The sequence below is a fragment of the Tinamus guttatus genome, unplaced genomic scaffold, assembly GCF_059628265.1.
Source record: "Tinamus guttatus ecotype Peru unplaced genomic scaffold, ASM5962826v1 Tinamus_guttatus_pri_ptg000146l, whole genome shotgun sequence".
Taxonomy (NCBI): Eukaryota; Metazoa; Chordata; class Aves; order Tinamiformes; family Tinamidae; genus Tinamus; species Tinamus guttatus.
The window spans coordinates 1,190,583-1,210,260 of record NW_028288680.1 but is presented as its reverse complement, the minus strand read 5'-3'; the positions used below and the strand labels follow the sequence as shown (position 1 = coordinate 1,210,260).

The window sequence follows — 19,678 nt, the reverse complement described above, 5'->3', positions numbered from 1 at the left end:
AGCCCCGCGGGCCGCCCGGCGCGCGCTGCTCCGGCCCGGGCGGCCCCGCGCTGGCGGCACGAGAGCCTGGGGCGGCCGCGGCGGCTCCGCACGCGGCGCGAGTCGCGCCAGCGCGGCGGGTCCCGCGCGAGGCGCCTGGCGCGCGCCTGGCCTCGCGGGCGGCGGGGAGGCCCGCGCGGGGCGGCCGGGCCGCGGCCCGGACCGGGGCCGGGCGTCCTCCCGGGCAGCGGCGCGGCCGGGCCGGGTCGGGCCGTGTCCCGCGGCGGCGGGCGGGCCGGTGCCGCGCGTGGCGGCGCCCCCCGCGGCGCGGAGGAGGCCATTTCCCCTGGCCCTGCGCGCTGCCGGGCGGGCGGGCGGGAGGGAGGGAAGGAGGGAGGGGAGAGCGGCGAGAGGGAGGTGACCGAGGCTGAGTGGAGCGAGGCGCTCAGCTGCCAACACTCACACAGCGCCCGCCGCCGCCGCCGCGCTGCTCCGGAGCGCGGGCAGGACCGTGCGGCGCGGGGACGAGGCGCGGGCGGCGGCCGGAGGGGAGGGCGGCGGGCAGCGCAGGAAGCCTCCCCCCGCGCCGCGCGCGGACTTTCCATGTAGCCGCGCGGCGGCGGGCGGCGGAGCGGGCGGCAGTGCGCGCCGCGCGCTCTCCGAGCAAGTTACTTGAGCCCCGAGGAGCGGCGGGAGGAGCGGAGCGCGGCCCCCGCGTCGCCGCCGCCGGCCCCGGGCACCGCGAGCGCCGGCGGTTCAATGCGCTGTCCCGGGCCCCGCGTCGCCTCCCGCTCGGGGTAACTGCGGCGCCGCGGAAGGAGCGAGGAGAAGTTTTGTGGGGGCCGCGCGGCGGCGGCGGCCAAGATGGGCTGGAAGCGCCGCTGCTGCGGGGGAGGCGGCGGCGGCGGGGACCTGCTCTGCCTGCTCACCCTGGTGCTGGGCTTCCTGCTGCCCGCCTGCAGGACGCGCCTCTACACCAACCACTGGGCAGTGCGCATCGCCGGCGGGCTCGCCGAGGCCGACAGGATCGCCGCCAAGTACGGCTACCTCAACATCGGACAGGTGAGCCCCGCGCGGCCCCCGCCGCGGGCCCCCGCACCGCCCGGCACGGCCCGGCACGGCACGGCCCGGCCCGGGGGGCTGAACTTTGTCCGCCGCCCCCGGCTCGTCCCTGGGCGCCCGGGCGGGACGTGGCGGCGCCCCCGGCGCGGCTGCCGCCGCAGGTGGCCCGCGGGAGCGCCCGGAGCGCCCGCCAGCACATCCCGGCGCCGGGCACGGCACCTGGGGCTCGGCGGATCCAAGCGCTCCCGCGGGAAGAGCTCCTCTGCCGCGGCACCCGGCCGCTGCTGCTCTTGGAAAGTGTCATCAGATGGCTGCTTCCCCCCCACCCCCCCGTTTTTTTTTTTAATCTGACACATCTGCTGTCGCGGCATGCTAGCTTTCCTGACATTTTGCCTCAAAATGTGAGGCGCATATGTAGGGCATGGCAAGTTGGCTGCCTCAAAAATAAACAGTTCTGTCGCACGCGCCGGTGCGAGTGGCCAGGCGTGATTTTTTTAGGCAGTAGTTTGGGTTACATGAATTCAAAGTTCAGAAACAAGCGTTTGCAGGTACATGAGGCTTCCTCTCATACTCGAGATTCGCCGGGTTGTGCTTATATTGCGCCCATAGAGCGAACCTTTTGCCCTGGCCCGGTGAAAGCGACCCGTCTCTGGTGGCAGTTTCTGTGGTGTCACGCACTGCGAAGTTGGGAGCGCGCGCCGCGGCCGCCCCGTCGCTCCGGCACCGCGGAGCGGAGCGAGGCGCTGCGCGCGTGGCGGCTGCCCGCGTTTGCCGTGGGGAGAGGCAGGCCGCGGAGGGCAGGACACGGTGCGTGCGGCGCAGGTGTCCGGAGAGGCAGAGCCCCCGCGGCTGCCCCGCTCGGGCAGGGAGCTGGGGCTGCTGCCGTCTCTGCCGAGGGACACAAATTCAGCAGGAGGCTGTTGCATCCAGGCTGAATCCACACTTTGAAAGTGCCGTTTTTAGGTGATGGAGACGTACGAAAGCAAAGTTTTTGGCACCAGTATGTTTTGTGTCTGTCTTGTGCATGTCTTTGGCACAAGGTGTTTTTGTGTGTTCCTTCTGAGGCCTCTAGAGTGCTGATATAAGCAGCATTAGCTGACAAGGGGACTCGCTTCTCCCCGTTCCACCCCTTGGCAGACCAGCTGGCTAACTTAGGGACTGCTTTGCTATCCTTTGCACATCCAAACCTGCTGTTGGACGGAGGAAAGGACGCAGTAAGCGGCTGCTGTCTTCTTGTGTGTCACCGTAGTGCCCTGTACACAGCTAGGGCATGTTAATAATAGATGCATTGCTGATCAGGTGTATGGATAGGAAGGAGAGAAAGCGGAGGCCATGAATAATGAACACCTGGAAAATACTTCGCTAGGAGTACAGATGCAAGCAGGACGTACGTGGAGGGAGTCAGTACTGCCAGTTATGCAGGTGGGGAAAGTGCAAAAACAGGAGCCTAAGACTACTAACCGCTGCCTGCGTGAGGAAGAAAACTTCAGCAATAGCGTCAGCTGGGCTGATGGTTGTTCCTAGACTTCTGGCCAACTTTTGGGCACAAGAAGCAGGCAGTGGGCATAGACAAAAGTAGTCCACAGAGCTTCCTGGACGTATTCTGGGTTGGTGTAAGGCAGTCCTAGATGCCATGCAGCGCAGAGCTCAGAGCTTGACCACATGCAGGCAAGAGGTGCTACTCCTTTGCAAGAAGTCCTGTATAGGAGGTTTCCTTTCATGGGTGTCTTTTTAGGATGGCCAGCTTTAGGTTTCTGCAAAATTGTCTGGAAGTCGTGCCTCTGTGTTAGTGTGCTCATTAATATGAGGTGGGCATTCTAGCATTTGCGTCAAATCTTTCTTCTCTTATTTCCACCCCATCCTTTTCCTGCTTTTATCAGGTCACTAGGTAGGATGTGCACTTGGAGAAGATGGAGTTCAGTGTATGTAGTATAATTACGCTACCTGTGGCCTGATCATACAAGGTTTAACATGGGACAAAAATAGTTGTGTTAAAAATAAAATAATTATGTTTCTTAAAAACTGAAAAAGTGGGTATGCTTTTCTTTGGAGCTTTTGCATTTAGAGCATACTGCTTACTAGTCACAGGTAAGGAGAAACACAGAAGTTAAATTTTAGAGGAAGAAAGCTAGGAAGAGGCAGGACCGATGGGTAAGATTTGTCCATCATGGGCTCTTTTGCATAGGTTTGAAGAAAGTGGGAGTTACTTGACACATACCAGGAAGGGCAAAGCAATCTGTGGGAAGTGTATCTACTATTTGTTATTGAGAGATGATTTGAAATAATTCAAAAGTCTGTGCTTGTCTGTAAGATGGTGAAAGACATTATCTTAGTTTATTTTAGTATCAGAACGCAAGAAAAGAGACAACCAGTAGGCAAAATTTTCTGTTAAGGAATCCTCATGCTAGTAGTTAAACTTTGCTTTTGTGGGTAACATCTCTCCTAGGTGAGTTGAAATACAGTAAGTAAAGCTGAATGTGTCAGCATAGGCTAAGCTGTGTTTACTTTCCCTTGAAGATGGTAATTGCATATCTCATAAAAGTAAATATCCATAAGTAATTTAAAATAGATAATAAAATGAAGTGCATAAAGCAAAATATTTCTGGTTAAATTAAGTTTGACAGCTCACCTTTAAGAAGACAGTGAAAAATGCTAAATTGAAGTTTTACCACAGTTGACTCAGTGAACGGATCCAGAAAAATAAAGGTGCTACAATATTCTAGATAAAAGTTAATGAAATTGCGTATAGGAAATGGAAGTGAGATAGGGACAGTTGCAGATTTGCAAAACAGAAGAATTTACAAAATGTACTTAATTGTGCGATTAGAACTGAAGGAAAAGAGGGGGTTTTGAGGGTTATTCTTGGCAGTCAGTCTATTAGTTTTGAATGAGTAGAGATACAAGAAAGTATGAGTGCAAGAGAGATGTTAGGATGATCTCTAGAGGTCCCTTCCAACCTCAACCATTCTGTGATTCTGTGATAATTTAGGAATAAGGCACTTAAGGGTATGCATTACTTAGATTGTGTTTAGGGAGAAGTGATGTTGGTCAGTGGAGATGGGCGGTAGACATGGAAGGCTGTGATTCGTAGTGTCAGACAACATCTCTTCTGTCAGTTTTTGTTACTAGGTGTGTTTCTGGTTCCAGAATTTAGATTCTAGCCCTTCTTTTGGTGCTTATGTGAGTTCTCAGAAAAATAATATATCTTTGGAAATACTCGTTAGTCCTTTTAGTCCTTTTTTTTTTTTTTCTACCATGGAGACATCAGGAAAGCCACAAAACCTGTCTGAATGACTGGATGAAAAAGGTGGGTTAAAGAAGACCTAGAGGTCGCCTGGCAGTGAGGAACCAAGTTCCTCCTCTGCAACCTCCTGGTGCTCCTGTTGCCTCTGGTAACCTCCTGTTGCTCTTGAATTCTCCATGTGGTCTCCATCTCTTGTTACACCTCTCCAGCAACTTGAAGCTTCTGCTTGTGTGCTCATTGGGAAGAGGACTTTTCAATGGACTCTAAGGAGATACAGCACAAAAGAAAAAGAAACTGCTGTTACTGTGTATTTTCCCAAGCTTTACGTTCTGTTTCTTGCTTCCTGCAGGTGTTCCACTATGCTGCTTATTTTTCTTGTCTTCTCCTCACCATTTTACCGATGTAAAATTTATATATAGAAGTTTTGTTGTTCTTCATAGATGCTTAAGTTCTAACAAGGTGTCGCTCATTTCTTTCCTCTGTGGTTTGGAAAAGCAAAGAGTAGTGACTTTTCGTTGTACCAGCTGATATTCAGCTTCTGTTGGAAGACTCCTTTCCCCGTAGGACTAGAAGGAAAGCACATGTATCAGAAAAATGGAGGCAAGTGGGCAGGATATCCTGCTGAATGTCTGTGATTTTTGATCACAGTAGCTAGTGCTGCAGTGGGAAGCTCACTGGTTTGGGCAGTAGGCCCTGCCTGAAGTGACACTCAACTCGGTCTCCGTTTAAACCTGTTAAAAGTCTCTACCATGACTTGAGGCTATGGTAGCTTTTTCTTCTTTCTTGTGTATTTCAAGGATTTCCACCCTCTATGTGCAATGAGTAGTCTCCTTAGCGATTGAATCCTTGTCTCACGTGGTGGCTGCTGCCCTGCTGTTCTTGTGTGGGTCCCTTGGGAAAGCCAGGATTGCCCCAGCAATCCCTCTGGGCTGTGGTCGGGTAGCCTGATGCAAAGTGGCCAAGGAATTGCTCTAAACTGTGTGCTGGATGGAGCCCTATGGGATACACTCTGTCACCCTGGGTGACATGTTCTGTGTCATTGCATAAAATTGCATCTGTCTCTCAGCAGCTGCATGGAGCATGCCTTTTCTTTAAAGCAAAGTGTCTGTCACTGGCTTTGGGGAAAGTTTCTTCCTCTGTTCACCGTCTGTATGGAAGCTGCTGCAGGATTTATTAAAACACTGTACTGCAATTTGTACAATTGGCAGAAATATTGTGACTGCTGATAGAGTGGAGGTTTTTTACTATTCAGTGAAAGAAGGAGGCTTTCTTTTGATGCAGCCATGAAAATTATAGTATACTGATATATCTTGGTTCTCATGGTTTTCCATGTTTCATGTAAACACATCTTCTCACTAGATATAAATTTGTGATTTGGTGCTAAAATATTCTTGATAGACTGGGGAAAGAAACACCAGCTTATAGAGCGGGTGACTTGTGAAGCAGCTGAGAATCTGACAGTGCTAATCCTGGCCTCGGTGCTGAAGCCCTTTGTGCTCTTGAGCTAGTAACTTAAAACTTTTTCTCCTCGCTTCTTCACTTATATCCAGAAAGGAAGGCGAGCCTCAGTACTGGGGGTTGGCCCTTGAGTTTCTTCTTGTTTCAGACATGTGGGTTTCAAAATCGGTGAAGTTTTCAAGGTCCATGCTCTTGCAGAAATTGGTGCTGCATCCGTTTCTCTGCAGCCTTTAAGAGCTGGGGCCTCCACTTTTGGGCAGGAAGCTTTCCTTGAGGGTGAGGAAAGGAAAGTGAGAGGCAAATAGTTGACACCCCCAAGGAGATGCAAGAGTGGAAGAGGTTCAGATGTCATTCTGTAGCTCAACAAGGAAAATAAATGATGCATTAATCAATGTAGAAGGAAGCTTAAGATCCCTCTGTTGTTTTTTTTTTCCCCTTAAATTCCATCTTTCCTCTTCAGATACTGCGAGAATACTTTCTTTCTGATGACTTCCAAGGGCTAGTGGTCTAGTCCCTACCTTCTGTCACCCTCAGCAGGTGACAGCCTGCCCTTCACCACCCATTTCCTGCCCGTCAGGAGTACACGCTGTTTGCAAAGAGGCACCTGCCTGTGCTGATTTTGAGTAGCTGCCCTGGAGCCAATGCTTCTTATATGGATTTGTTTTCCTAGACGCATAATAAATGAAGATCTAATTTGTGGAGGAGTTTTCAGCTAAAAACAGTAAATCACAGGAAGAGTTTATTAAGCATTGGTTCATTTCAAGTCTAAGATCCCTGTGATGGCAGGGAGAAGAAGTTATATAACAAGATCAACCAATCAGAGAGAATGGGAAGAATGTCTGTTTTCCACTTTACAAATCTATCCTGAATAGAAGGCAAAAGGAATTATTGAAAATTAAGCATTCAAAATGGGAAGACTAGAAAAAACATTGCAGCTGAGAGGAAACTGCCCTTGAACAAGCTCAAAGGGCATAGAGTAAGGTTGTCTTCAGCAAAGAGAAGAGATTGTTACCATAATTGCCATCGTCTTATAGCAGGATGTAAGGCCTCTTTGTGTAAAAAGTTCTCTTACCAAGAATGATGAAAGAGAGAGTTAATACATGAAACTGGACTATTAAGAGCTGTATGGTTGCAACACTGAAACATTGTGAACTCTTGCCAAAATTTAATAGCTAGAATATATGTTTAATAAAGTCTTAAGTACTAAAGATAAGTATATTAAAAGAATAAGTGTTAGGTGTGCTTCAAGTTACATTCACATGCAGATGTAGTGGAATTACAAAGATACACAAAGGAAGATCAAATTCCCTCCTACTTATGGCAGAAAAAGAACATTTTAGAGCTGGGGAAGAAATATAACTGAGTAAGAACAGCAGAGTGTAAAAGCAACCCGCTCAAGGCCTGCAGTGCAGGGAGACTGTTCTGCAGGTTGCTTCACAGAGTGATTAACATTGGAGAAGACCTCCAGACCGTCTAGTCCAGCCCCTCCACACAAGCAGGAGTCCCCTCGGGCACGTGGCACAGGACTGTGTCCAGGCAAGCTGAATTTCTCCAGAGAAGGAGACTCCGAGCAAGATTTGTATGGGCAGAGAAATATCCATTACATACACAGATCTTTAGAAATTGTGAGCACCAAAACAACATGCTCATAGGCTACAAAAACAGGAAAATAGCACATATTAGAGACTGCAAAGGGTATGTCATGGCTAATTACTTCATACTTAGCAGTACTTTTGTCAGTGCAGTTAAAAAACGGGAGCAGGGAGGGAGGGAGAGCAGCACATAACACTGCTAAATATGAGCTTTTATAAGGAGTTTGGTGAAGAAAAGTGTGTGCCAGATGGGTTCTGGATATAAAGGCAATCTAATAATAATCTTCCTACATTGTTGTAAAACAAAGGAAGATGAGTATCTGGTTTTACAACTTAGTAGAATCAAGCTACAAATTGTGTGATGATTCTTTATTTAAAGCCCTTAGGGAAACACCAGCAAAATTATGCTTTTAAGAATAACAATTAGCAGGAAACCCAGTTTCAAATGACTTGGTTTGGAGTGGTTGTGGGAACCCCTCCTCTCAGATGAAATGCGTAAGGACGTGAACTGGGCTGTGTTTAAATGGAAGAAGAACATGTGTGTAAAACATTTCAAAGTCGCCCGGACAACACATGTAGTGGTGTCATGCCTGTGGCACAGAAAGCACTAACCACGGGCAGACGTGGAAGTGGAGGCTTGGAAGAGCTCTCAGGGGATCGGTTTGTCCTCAAGGAGGGTCAGTTGTGCCTGTGATTTCCTGGCAGGTAGCTGACCTGTTCATGATGGTCTGTAACGAGGAGATTCCACAGTGCCAGGGCACGGTCATTCCAATGAAAATGTTGTTTTCATTGCCCCCTTGAAGTCTAGCCTGTATCTCTTTTCCTGCTGCTTAAGGTCATGTCTTGTTTCACCACAAACGTGAAGAACAACAGCAGGGAGGCTGCAATGTTCCACTCCTCCTGCCACCCACTTTTCTTTTTTTTCATCCAAGCCCAGTTCTTTCCGCTGTTTCACATAGGTCACATTTTCAGTGGTCAGTTTGCTGTCTAATGCTGGTCTTTCAAAGTGATCCTTATCTTGATGGATGGAGTATTCCTGCTGGGTTGAGCATAAGGATTCTTTCAGATGTCTTGAGGACAGCACTCTTATTGATATATCCTATTATGGTGTTTGTCTTTCCCGTGACCGTATGACATTGCTGACTTACACTTAGCTCATGATCTGCAGAATGATTCTGCCAAATTCCTAGCCAGTTGTTTTCCAGCCTAAATTTGTCTGGTAGATTATTCTTGATTAGGTGTAATACTTGTACATCTTTGATGATTTTTTTTCTCCTGGAGTATTGTTTTCCAGTTTGTCAAGTTAATTTTGAATTTTCTTCCTATCCAGCATGCCTACAGCCCTTCTCTGCTTCTTGTTGTGCATATGTTTAGTAGGCATGTTCCTATGCCATTATCTGGGTCACTAATGAAAACATTGAGCAGATAGATATAGTTTCTGGAGGAACTGTGGAAGGCAATGGTCTGCACTTCACTGCAATGAACAGACCCATTACTGTTATCTGTGTACTTTTGTTACATACCATTCCATAGCTTAATTTTGGGCCCTACCTCAGAAATTTAAGGAGGACTGCTAATCAAGTAATATTTGAAGATAGATACATTTTTTTTTATTTGCAAAATATCCACTCACAATAAAAATAAAAATCACGGATATATTGCCTTGCACCTCAAGACAAGCCTTGCTGTTATAAATCTTTAAGTAACCATCACTCCATTAGTTTTAAATCATTTTAAATCAAACCTTCTATAAAAGCGGTTGGGTTACTTGGCTTTAGCCTGAAAAAAAAAATGTTTTTGCTGGTTTTGAATTTACAAACTGAACTTAGTCACACAAGGCCAGTTGTTCTGTTGTTATATTAGCTCCTCTTCTCTCTAGTCCCTTTGCAGGCACAACAAGCCTTCAGTTTTCCTGGTGTATCTTCTGGTTTCCTTTTAGAAAAGATGCTTCCCACTCCTATAGTCATCCCAGTTGCTGTATTTTAACTGAACTCTCTTTTAATTCATTCAGAAAGATGGCCAGCTTGTACTGCGCCCCACCACTGCTCTCTACAATGTTATAAATGATTCTCCCGGCTTTGTCACACAAGATGTTTCCAGTATTATATCAGCCTGCTTCGCAGCTGCTTCCTGTCGTTCTGTGATTGACCAGTATATATATTTCTTCCTTTCCAAATGATGAATTGTAAAAACACAAGATAGGCAGATACATATGTCATCTGTGGGTCCGAATAAATCACATGGGCCCTAGTGAGGAACCATAACACTCGTTGTCACCTGCCAAACACAGGAAAAAATATGATCAAACAGAATTCTGTTTAGATTCTCACCTCAGGCTCTCCTGTATAGAAGGAATCTTCTCACAGGGTGATATGCTTCTGAATGAGGGATATGTATCACCAAGGGTCCGGTTTTGGTGAAGTTAAGGCAACTTCAAGCTTTCCTGTTTTTGTCTTATTTTAGAGACATTTTTGTACCACCTGGTAATAGACTTCATTTGTGTTTGCTTCTTAGGGCCAAGCTGCAGTTGTAGAGATGTTACAAATCATAATTCAAACCTTTGCTGCATGTACTTATTCCTTCTTGTTTAAACTATAATAAAGCCACTAGGTTTTTTTGCAAGAGTGAGTGCTTAGTGGGCAGTGAAAGTGTTACTCCGTAGTGCTGTGTGCTTGAAATTCAAGATTAGAATGGATAATAATCTTCTTTTTAGAATTTAGCTTTATCAGTGGAAACACATAGCTTCTCCTCTGGATAAAGCTAGAGAACATGTCTTTACCTTTCTTGCGCTTTCCTTTGTGAAGCCTATTAACACAGTACTCCGATGTATAGCAAAGAGCAAAGAAAATCTTTGTTGTGCGGCATTGCTAAAGCCAGTAGTATGACATCCAGGGCATAGATAAGTCTTTCCTGGAAATCTTTGTTTGGGCGAGTGGCCTTTATTCAAACAGGCTCCTAAGGATGTAAGGCCATTTTGAGGCAGTCAGTAGGTCTATCTAGCCCATCTGCTTAGAGCAGTGGCATTAAGTTAATGTCTGTGGAAGAGAAAGAAGAGAACAACCATCTAATGCTTCTCTCTGCTGCTTCTCTCAGCTGTTCTCCGCCCAGGACACTTCCCAAGATGGATGTGCTTAGAAAATCTCAGTGGATTTTTCAACCAGACGCTTGTCCAGTCTCTGAAATAAATGTAAACATTTAGTGTCTACAATATGCTTTGGCAAGGATTTTAACAGTCTGCTGCTTCTCTGTGTGCAGAACCACCTCTCTTCTGCTTGTTTAGAACATGGTTAGCTTTGCTGGTGACCTGTGGTTCTTGTTCTGAATTAGGCCATGAAAGTCAGTCCCTATCCACTCTTTTTATACCATCATACTTTTTTTTAGTTTTATTTTCCCCTAAACTGTCTCTTCCCTTGACTGGAGAGTCTTACCTTGCTCAACTATTCCTCGTACGGAAGGTATTCCACATCTTTTTTTCCCTTCTGTCCTTCTTTGAAACTTTTCCAGCTCTGGTGTGTCTTTTAGGAATAGCAGGGACCAGAGCTGCACAGTGTACTCACAGCATGGAAAAACCTTGGATTATTTATGCAATGGCATCACAATGTTTTCTGCTTTGATCTGTGTACGTTTCTTGATCATGATTTGCTTTTGAGGCTGCCACCAACCCGAAGTTTCCTAGGATCAGTCTGCCATAACCCTGTGATCGTCACTCCTCAGTGGTACCGGGCAGCCTGGAACAGTTCACTTTGTGCATCAGTTAATCTACATTTGTCTACACTGATTTCATTAACTGTTTTATTGTCAGTTCGCTCAGAGCAGTAGAGCTCGCAGCTCCAAATGTAGAGGAGTTGGTGCAGGTATCTGAGTAGTGATTGTATAGCTCAGATTATCTTTGCTTTTAAAGAAAAACATGGCATTCACTGGACCTCATAGAGAGTCTCTGCAGTTTAGCCCAACAAAGCCTTCCCTTAAAGTTTTTAAAGGTCTCAATAGCCTCTCAAAATGAGTATTAGGAATGCAGTTACAGGTACTGTGATAATACTGGGGAATCTTAGCAGACCATATGTTTTGCAGCGGTGCCACAAATGAGAGCTCCTGCCAGTATTACATGATTTGCTTTAATTTTTCTTCTTGGAAGATTCTTCTTAGTTCCATCCATTGCAAGTCAAATTGTTCCCTTTCTGGGGTCTAACACACATTAGTACATACCTATTAGTACATACCTTATTCATACCTATTTGAGGAGCAAGGTCATTTCCAGAGCAGACACATGTCTTGGAATCTGTGATTTCCTTGGGGTACTGACAGTTGCCCTTCTCACTAAACCTTTCTGGCTGTCCAGTCAAGAGATCGCGACTCAGGGAAGTCTGAATATTCCTCAGGATTGTTAATAGACTCTTCCTCATAGTTCTTAGGCCAATGACCAACTAACAAAATGCAAAGTCATCACTAGTGCAAACTGATACTTAGAAATAAACAGGGTACTGCCATTGCAACATGGATGCTTTTTTGCAGTTAAGTACTATCTTGTGAAATTTGAATAATTTTCATTTCTTGTCTGGGAATTAGGAGTATTCGACACATTTAATTGCACAGTGAACAAGTTCTGACGGACGCTTGAATCTCTGGTGATTTTGTAAATTTTTTGACCTTGTAGGACCAGTAAGGCATGAAAACAGATGTTTTCAGATGAAAATACAGACCTATTTATATAGAAGAACACCTGATTTTATTCAATATACAGCTAGTCTTTGAGCTGATTAGCATTTCTGCCTTTAAGTATGTAGATAACAATGTATTAAACAAATATAGCAGAAGCATATGTCCTTTCTCGAAGGAAATGCAGTTCTGGGTATGCAGCTGAGCATTTGTTCAGCTTAAGTTCTAAGATGACTGCAGAAGAAAACTCCTTAAATGTGTGAAATGGACGTTGTAAGCAAGCTTTGACCTGGATTTTATAATTAGTTTTAGTAACTTTTTATATTAATGTTGAATTGTGATTGGCTACTGCTTCTCCTTGTCTTTGCAGGCTGAAGAAATTCTGACACTGGCACAAAACATGTGGCATTAGGAGGCTAACTTACTCTGAAATGAGAGTGTGGCTCCTGGTTGAGGTTTGGGTTCTGTATTTGGGCAGCACTTTGCCGAGTACCTATCCCTGCTCCCGTAAATGGCAGCGGAAGAATCCCACTGCTTGCAGTGAAAGCTGAATTAACAGCTCTTCTGGCACTACTGAAGCCGGCAGTGAAGAAGCTGGAGAGATGCCTGTGTATACTGTATATATCTGAATTAGTTTTTTTTTTCTGTTGTGACTGTAAATAGCCACTGTGTTGACCATGCCTAGAATTAACAGTCCCTGCTGTGATCTTTTCTCTTTTCTCCTCACTAGTAGTTGCGATGACTTTGACTTTTCCTTTCTTGTTGATATGAATGCTACTTAATACGGTGAGTTTTTGGACGGGGAGGCAGTGAGGGGTTGCTCTTGCTTCCCTCCTTCCTTGTTTTCTTCTTTACACTTACCTGTAGATCCTGTCGAACACAGATTTTATTTTTTCTACATTCAGAGATTACTGAACTTCAGCAGCTCTCTGAAGGAACATATTTGAAAGTGTTGCTCTTAAAAATAATTGTTGGTTAAGTTGCTTTATCAAAATTGCGGAATTACTTGTGGAGATTGCTTATGCAAGTAATAGTTACTGGCAAAGCTCACTTTTACACACATAGTGTTAACTTTTCTACAGCTCTAGCACTGATCAAGTAAGATAGGTGAATATGTCAACACAGAGCCTGATTCTGGACAAGTTTTCCCTTTGTGTGTATTCAGGGAAGCCTGCTGTACAGAATGTTAAATCTTCAGACTTTGATACAGTCCAACGTCAAGAAGTAAGTAGTAGGTTCACTGTAAAAAAGCGTTGGATTTGGTACCTGCACGCATTGCGTAGATGAACTTAGCTCAGTCCTAGATATTCCCATGAGTCACTTCTTTATTACTGTTCAGTAAATTATATTGGTGATAGAGGAGGAAATTACTTAAATCAAGTCTCATGTGAAAGTCAGTTAAATGAAAACATTGTACTTACTATGACCAATAAGAGCTGAATTCAGATTTGTAAGACAAAGTACAGTGTGAAAAGGTTTATTGCTGGCAATATAAATGTTCACTGGAAACAGTATGACTACTGTAGGTCACTGCATTAGTCATCTTGAATGTTGTAAACTCTCCTGCTATTAACGTGCTTAAGAGTTTTATACTGGTGTATAAATAACTCGATAGAGATATAACAGCATATCTAACTTGTTGCCCAGTTCCTAAATCTTTTACTTATACAAACTGTTCCCATTAGATTTGATTTCCTTAGATTTATGCCTCTTAAATTCCATTAGCTTCAACAGAGTTATTTCTGATTTATGGTTTTGTAAATGAGAAGAGACTTGATCCCAGTGGGACTGGGCAAATGTTTACAAGTTTCGGGACAGGGACCAGGGTTATTAAACATTTCATGATTAAGATTTAAAAGGAAACGAACATGAAATTCCTTTCCTGTGAAAGTTTCCTCATAGTAGTTTGTTAAAGCATAAAAACTATTTCTTAACTAGTCATTACACTGCTCGCCTGATTGAAGTAACAGTGTCAGAACCTTGTCGAGCCGTGTTCTTCTCTGTCGTGCTGTCAGAACACAAATGTGGGGAGAAAAAGCAATGCTTAGAATTTGGAGCTGCTGTTGATGTGTGGAATATGCCAGTTTTGTTTGCTGCTTAAATAAGCATTTACAGTACAGCATGTATATCTGTCCTTGTACCCTTACTGTCATTTTACATTTGTTCAGTAATGCAATGTGAAATAGAATTGAAAGTCAACAAAGTAGCGACAAAGCTCATTTGAGGTAATGCACTATGTCATTTAGATATTTTACCTTACAGAACAGTGAGTTAGTAAAGGGGGAAAAGATTTCAGAATGAAATGGCAATTTGGTGGGCTGCTTGAAATGCTGAAGTTATTTGTTTCTCATCGGTACCTTCATTAGGGGAGCAGTTAGCTGAAGCAAACATTACTGCATTGCTTGACAGCTTCTCTGCAGATGCAGACAGCATTTGTTGTGGCTTGAGTTGGCAGTGGATCATGGTGTGATACTGTGTTGAAGTCACTGGAAATGTTGGAGAGAGAAAGTTTGTTCACATAGCAAAAAATAAATACGTTGTTTGATGCACTCATTCTGTATTTACAGAAATAAGGTGACTCACAAGACTTCACAAAAAGGGGCATGAACTATTAGTTTACATTGCAGGACTTTGTGTTTTGAAAAGAAACAATAGGAAAGATTAATAGGAAAGGAGGCAGTCATTGATTTCCTTTTGAGAATTTCATGAAATGTTTAATGTTGCCCTGGAACTCAAAACCCCTGATCACAGGTTGCTGAGCAACCTTGCATGGCTTTATTTGATAGGGATATGAACTTGCCAATTGCTGCGATGCCTCCTCAGGCAGAACTCTCCCTGAAAAAGGGGTTACAATGATTAAGGTCCTTAATTGCTCTCAGATAGTGAAATTTCACATGAAGGATGTGAAAATGCCTTTCTTCCCACCTCTCATCCAAACCATTTAAATGAATATATTTGTTGGTAGAGCAAACCTGCACTTGGTAAGAAAACCTCTTCGCAAAGAAAAAGTGTTGCATCTGTGTTCATTTGTTTTTATTTTCTTGCTTTTGCACTATTCTTAAGGTTGCAACTTGTTTGTGAGCCCAGGGCGGGAGGCAGATGAAACTGTTCTCTCCTGACTTTAAAAGAATGAATTTAGGTACTGTGGTTAGTTTTCTTTTGATTTGGCATGTTTGAATAATCAACAATACTGTCCAGATACCTTCTCATTCTTTTATACATTCTTGACTACACTGAGGACGTGTTTTTATGTCCCCATCCCTATGGAAGTGGTACCACTTAGCAAGGGTGTTGTTGGGAGGATACCAGGAGTCAATACAGCTCAGAGTCAAGGAGAGCCCCTCAGCTCCTGCCCTTCTGGCGAGTTGAAGTTGGGGGAAGGCAGACTCTGTTCTAATTGCTGTTTTTGGAGGGAATATCTCTTGACCAGGGTCCTGTGTATGACTTGCAGTGGGTAGGGTACCATTCTCTTCACTGCTTGTCTGTGCTAAGACTAAAACATTTCCAGCTGGTCTTCGCTTGGGCAACTTTCTCAGGGCTTTGCTGAACTGACCGAGGTCTTCAAGATCTGTCTTTGGCCATGAAGATGTGTTCAAGGCATCTGTTTTCTTATTCTGAGAGAGATAGCATTGTGTGTAGCTAAGTACGATCAAGAGGGTAAGTAGTTTTATTTTAAAGAAAATGAGCTAACCTCTCACTTGTCTCAAAACTTGGTCAATAAGGCAGAAAGACCTTCATTCCAAAATTGACAGGATTTAAGTGAGTATATAATCCCCCAAAGCTATCATGGTCCTCTCTAGAAGGATTTTTATCTTATTTATTAGCGTAGATCAAATGAATAATTCTTAGTGTGATTAAGCACATATTAGAATAAAGCTATTGATACAGTTGTAGTTTGTATTTTCTAATAACTGAGCTAAATTATAAATTCTTATTATTTCCTGAGAACTCTGACATGTTTTCTGAATAAGTACATTCCTGTTCTTGCAAAGATACCATTTCTAAAGTAGTTGTGCTAAGGCCTCTGTCTTGAGGGTCGAAGCCTTATTCCTCTTGATGAAACAAAACATTTTATGTTGCTATTTGGTTTTCAAGTTTCTTCTCTTTCATTCATGTAATTCCAGATGTTAAATTCAGTTACCAAGAGAGCACTAAAGTACTGGAATCCCTAAAGCAGAATTTTATTTGATAGTATTTGTTTTAAAGTACAACTGTACAAACTAATGTGAGCTCAAAAGGTGTTGTCTAGGAAACTTCGTCCAATGTATCTGGGACTTTTAAAAATTAATTAGGCAACATTACATAAGTAATTCAGTTACAGGAATAATCCAGAACAGAACTTGCAAGCCCCTGTAAAAAACTGCACTGTAAATTAAAATGTTCTTTTTATGTATTTTTTTATCTGTATATTCACTTAATTTAGCTGCAGTTCTATTTTTCTGAGAATTTTAAGGCTTCATAATAGATGCATTAAGATGCAAATTCTCATTGAAGTTTATGAAGTGACTTTGAAAAAAATCTCAGCCTTTGCACTGAATTAGAAAGATATCAAGAATTAAAATTGACCTTAGGCTCTTGTTATTTGATTTGTTCTAAAAACTAAAGCCCATGAAAAGTTGAAAGACTGAAGAGCTTATTTGGGGCTTTCCATTAAAATGCCTGATGTGCTGCTTTATTTTAAAGCAAAATGCAGCTGGATGTAAGCAGCAGTAATAACATCTTTATCTGAAAGCATGCAATGCAGAGCTGTTTTATGTTAATGGTTCTGTTACTCATTTTAAAAATGAATTGGTTTGAAAAACCAAATCATGCTTTTCTAGTTCAAGGCAAGTGCCCAGACAAAATTTCTCCATGCAAATAACCAAAACAGTGGAAAATTGCCAAAACATGCAAAAGAACTCAGGAGTGGCATATATTAATTCAGTAAGGTGAATATTTTTTCCCATTTCACATTTTCCCATTTCAACTGGAGTGGGAATTTCAAATGGAAAGCATGTTCATTCCTAGAGTGTGAAGAGGTATACAGACTGATTTATTTATATGGAAGTTGTAATGTTTCCATTGTAATAGACTAGTGCTTTAATTTATCTGGCTAGATGGGGTTTTGGTTTGCTTTCGTGTGTATGATTCAGAAGGGAACCTCCTTTTCTATATTAATAGCTGGCTGAACTCTTTTGTCTTCATAGAATCGTAGAATCACAGAATGCTTAAGGTTGGAAGGGACCTCTAGAGATCATCTAGTCCAACCCCCCTGCACACTCAGGGTCACCTAGAGCACGTGGCACAGGACTGCGTCCAAGCGGGTTTTGAAGATCTCCAGAGAAGGAGACTCCACAACCTCTCTGGGCAGCCTGTTCCTGTGCTCTGTCACCCTCACTGTTAAGAAATTTTTCCTTAAGTCCCTGTGGAAAATTTTGGAGCTTTAGTTTCTGGCCAGTTCCTCTAGTTCTGTTGGTGGCCACCAGTGAAAAGAGGCCAGCACCATCCTCCTCACTCCCTCCCTTGAGGTACTTACATACACTGATCAGGAACGAGTCTTCTGGAACGAGTATTTAAGGAAGACAGCAAGAAACCTGTATTATGTAATGCTTTTTTACTAGTTGGTGACCATTAGCTTCTCACTTTATCTGGAATTCTCAGACTCAGAAGGAAGGTTGCAAGGGAAGGTACTGAGTGTTGCAGCGCTGGAGCCGTTGAGGTCGAGTCCTGTGTGCTCAGTGTGTCACTGATCAGAAATGGTGACCCTGGCAATGCACTGCTGAAGTACCCACACTCTGTAAAGCATCCCTGAAAAGAAAGGAACGTGAGCGGAGCACAGGTGAGAATTGGCAGTTGAGGTTTTGCCTACCTCGAGCATGCATGGAGGTGTTTGCACAACTGGGAGATCTAGTTTGCATTAGGTAAATTCGACTTAAAGTAGAATGGAAAACTGGCTTGCATGGGCATTTCAACATAGTTTGAAATCAACCTTTCTGCATAGCCAGTTTGAATTGGAGGTGATAATTATATTCATCCCAGATTGCTTTAGTTTTGCTGCTGTTTTGGATTTGTTTAGTTCACTGAGCTTGGGCACGTTAAGTGCAAAAGTCCACTTTTTTTTTTTTTTTTTTTCCTCCATTAGGTGTTCCTTTAATGTACTCATTTAGAGCTTCTCTAAAGCAGAGAGACTAAATGTCAGTATTTCCCCCCTTTAGACTAGTCATCAGAGTATTCTAAAGAGTAGTCTCTATTTTGGAGCTGCAGTTCAAGACAAGGCCACGGCATTCAGGAGAACTAGGACTTTATGATCTTCTTCCATGCTATCTGCAGTAATCCATGGAGCTGTTTTAACTCAGTACAGGGTAGCGTGACATATTAGCCCAAAGGGGACTAGCAGAGAGTTTAAATATTTAGATATAGACCTCACCTTCAGGGCTGGAGTTTTAGATTAAGTAAGTTCATGAGAGCCTGTGCTGCTCTCTCCTAAATATTTCATTTACTGGTCTATGCAAAATCCCCCAGTTGTCCAAGGCTGAAAGCAGCCGCTCGTTTGCTTCCCTGCAGTGTGCTCTGCGCAGGCAAACCTAATTTCTTCTGTATGACACATCATGAGGCTTTGTGACCCCTAAATGCTGAGGTCAGAACCCTGATTTTAAAACATTTAATTCTTCCTAAGTCTTCAGGGACAGAGGAAGGGATAAAAAAAGGCAGCAATTTTCTACAGTACCACTGGGACTGTTTTCAATTGTGGGCATTGATAGTAGCGTGGGCCGGCATGGGTCAGATGAAGGGCTGTGTCCATGCTGCCTTCACATTTGTTATAGAGTGGGAAACACAGCACTAATCAGAGTTGTAAGTCGTGGGAATATTTGGTTCTTTCAGAAATATAAATGCTTTTTGACACCAGGTCGTCTTCCCTGGCATTTACTTCGGGAGAGAAAGCTCCCATAACATGAAAACATTCTGTTTCAAAATTTCATACTGAAACATTTTCATTTTTATTATGAAATCTCATTTCTGCTGTACTTTGTTTCATTTGACAACATTTTATTTTTATCTGAGTGAGATGATGCAAGTAATTCCTATAAACTTTCTCCTTCTCTTTCTTCTTTGTATTTTCTTCTTCTCTCTCTCCCTCTTCTTAGTGTCTTTATTTCTGTAAAGAATTTTAACACTTTAGAGATTTGTCCCAATTCTGAAAGAAGTGAAAAGTCACATCTTCAGCCTCTTGTTAAATACACTTCTGTGTCTACTTACAGTGATTTACAGCCCAACTCTGCACAGGTGTGAGAGATCTGTGCTTCCTCTTCACATTCTAGCCCTTGATCAAGATTAGGACTAGTAGAGAACTGGACCTTCTCTTTCTTCCTTTTTGGACCAAAGTTGTTGAGGACAGAAGAAACAGAGACCCTTAAAAATATATCCACCAATTCACCAACTCAATAGCATGCTGCTTTCCATTGAGCCAGCTGGGAAAAAGTGCATTTTGCAGCTAAAATTCAAGGTAACTTTTCTATTCAAAAAACAGAAAAATTCTATTCAAAAAGTAGAATAGAAGAGTTTTAATTAATTAGTTAGATCAGAAACTGATAGGAAGTCTAAGCTGCTTCCCTTCAGTAAGTGCTTAAACAACCTCCTTGCAAAAGTGTTCAGTTGTATGAAAGTTCCAGTTATAGTTTCAGAGTGTATTTAGGTCAGTGTGGTGGTC

At 43.6% G+C, this 19,678-nt stretch overlaps 1 protein-coding gene across 2 annotated transcripts in view; it reads left to right on the top strand.

The window, feature by feature from the left end:
- Positions 1-760: 760 nt before the first annotated feature.
- PCSK5 (proprotein convertase subtilisin/kexin type 5) overlaps positions 761-19,678 on the top strand; it is a 232,802-nt gene continuing 213,884 nt past the window's right edge. For both annotated transcript variants that reach the window (XM_088522071.1, XM_088522070.1), the window contains exon 1: positions 761-1,041. In XM_088522071.1, the coding sequence (XP_088378197.1) occupies positions 844-1,041 (198 nt within the window). In that variant the 5' untranslated portion in view covers positions 761-843. The remainder of the gene's footprint in view (positions 1,042-19,678) is intronic.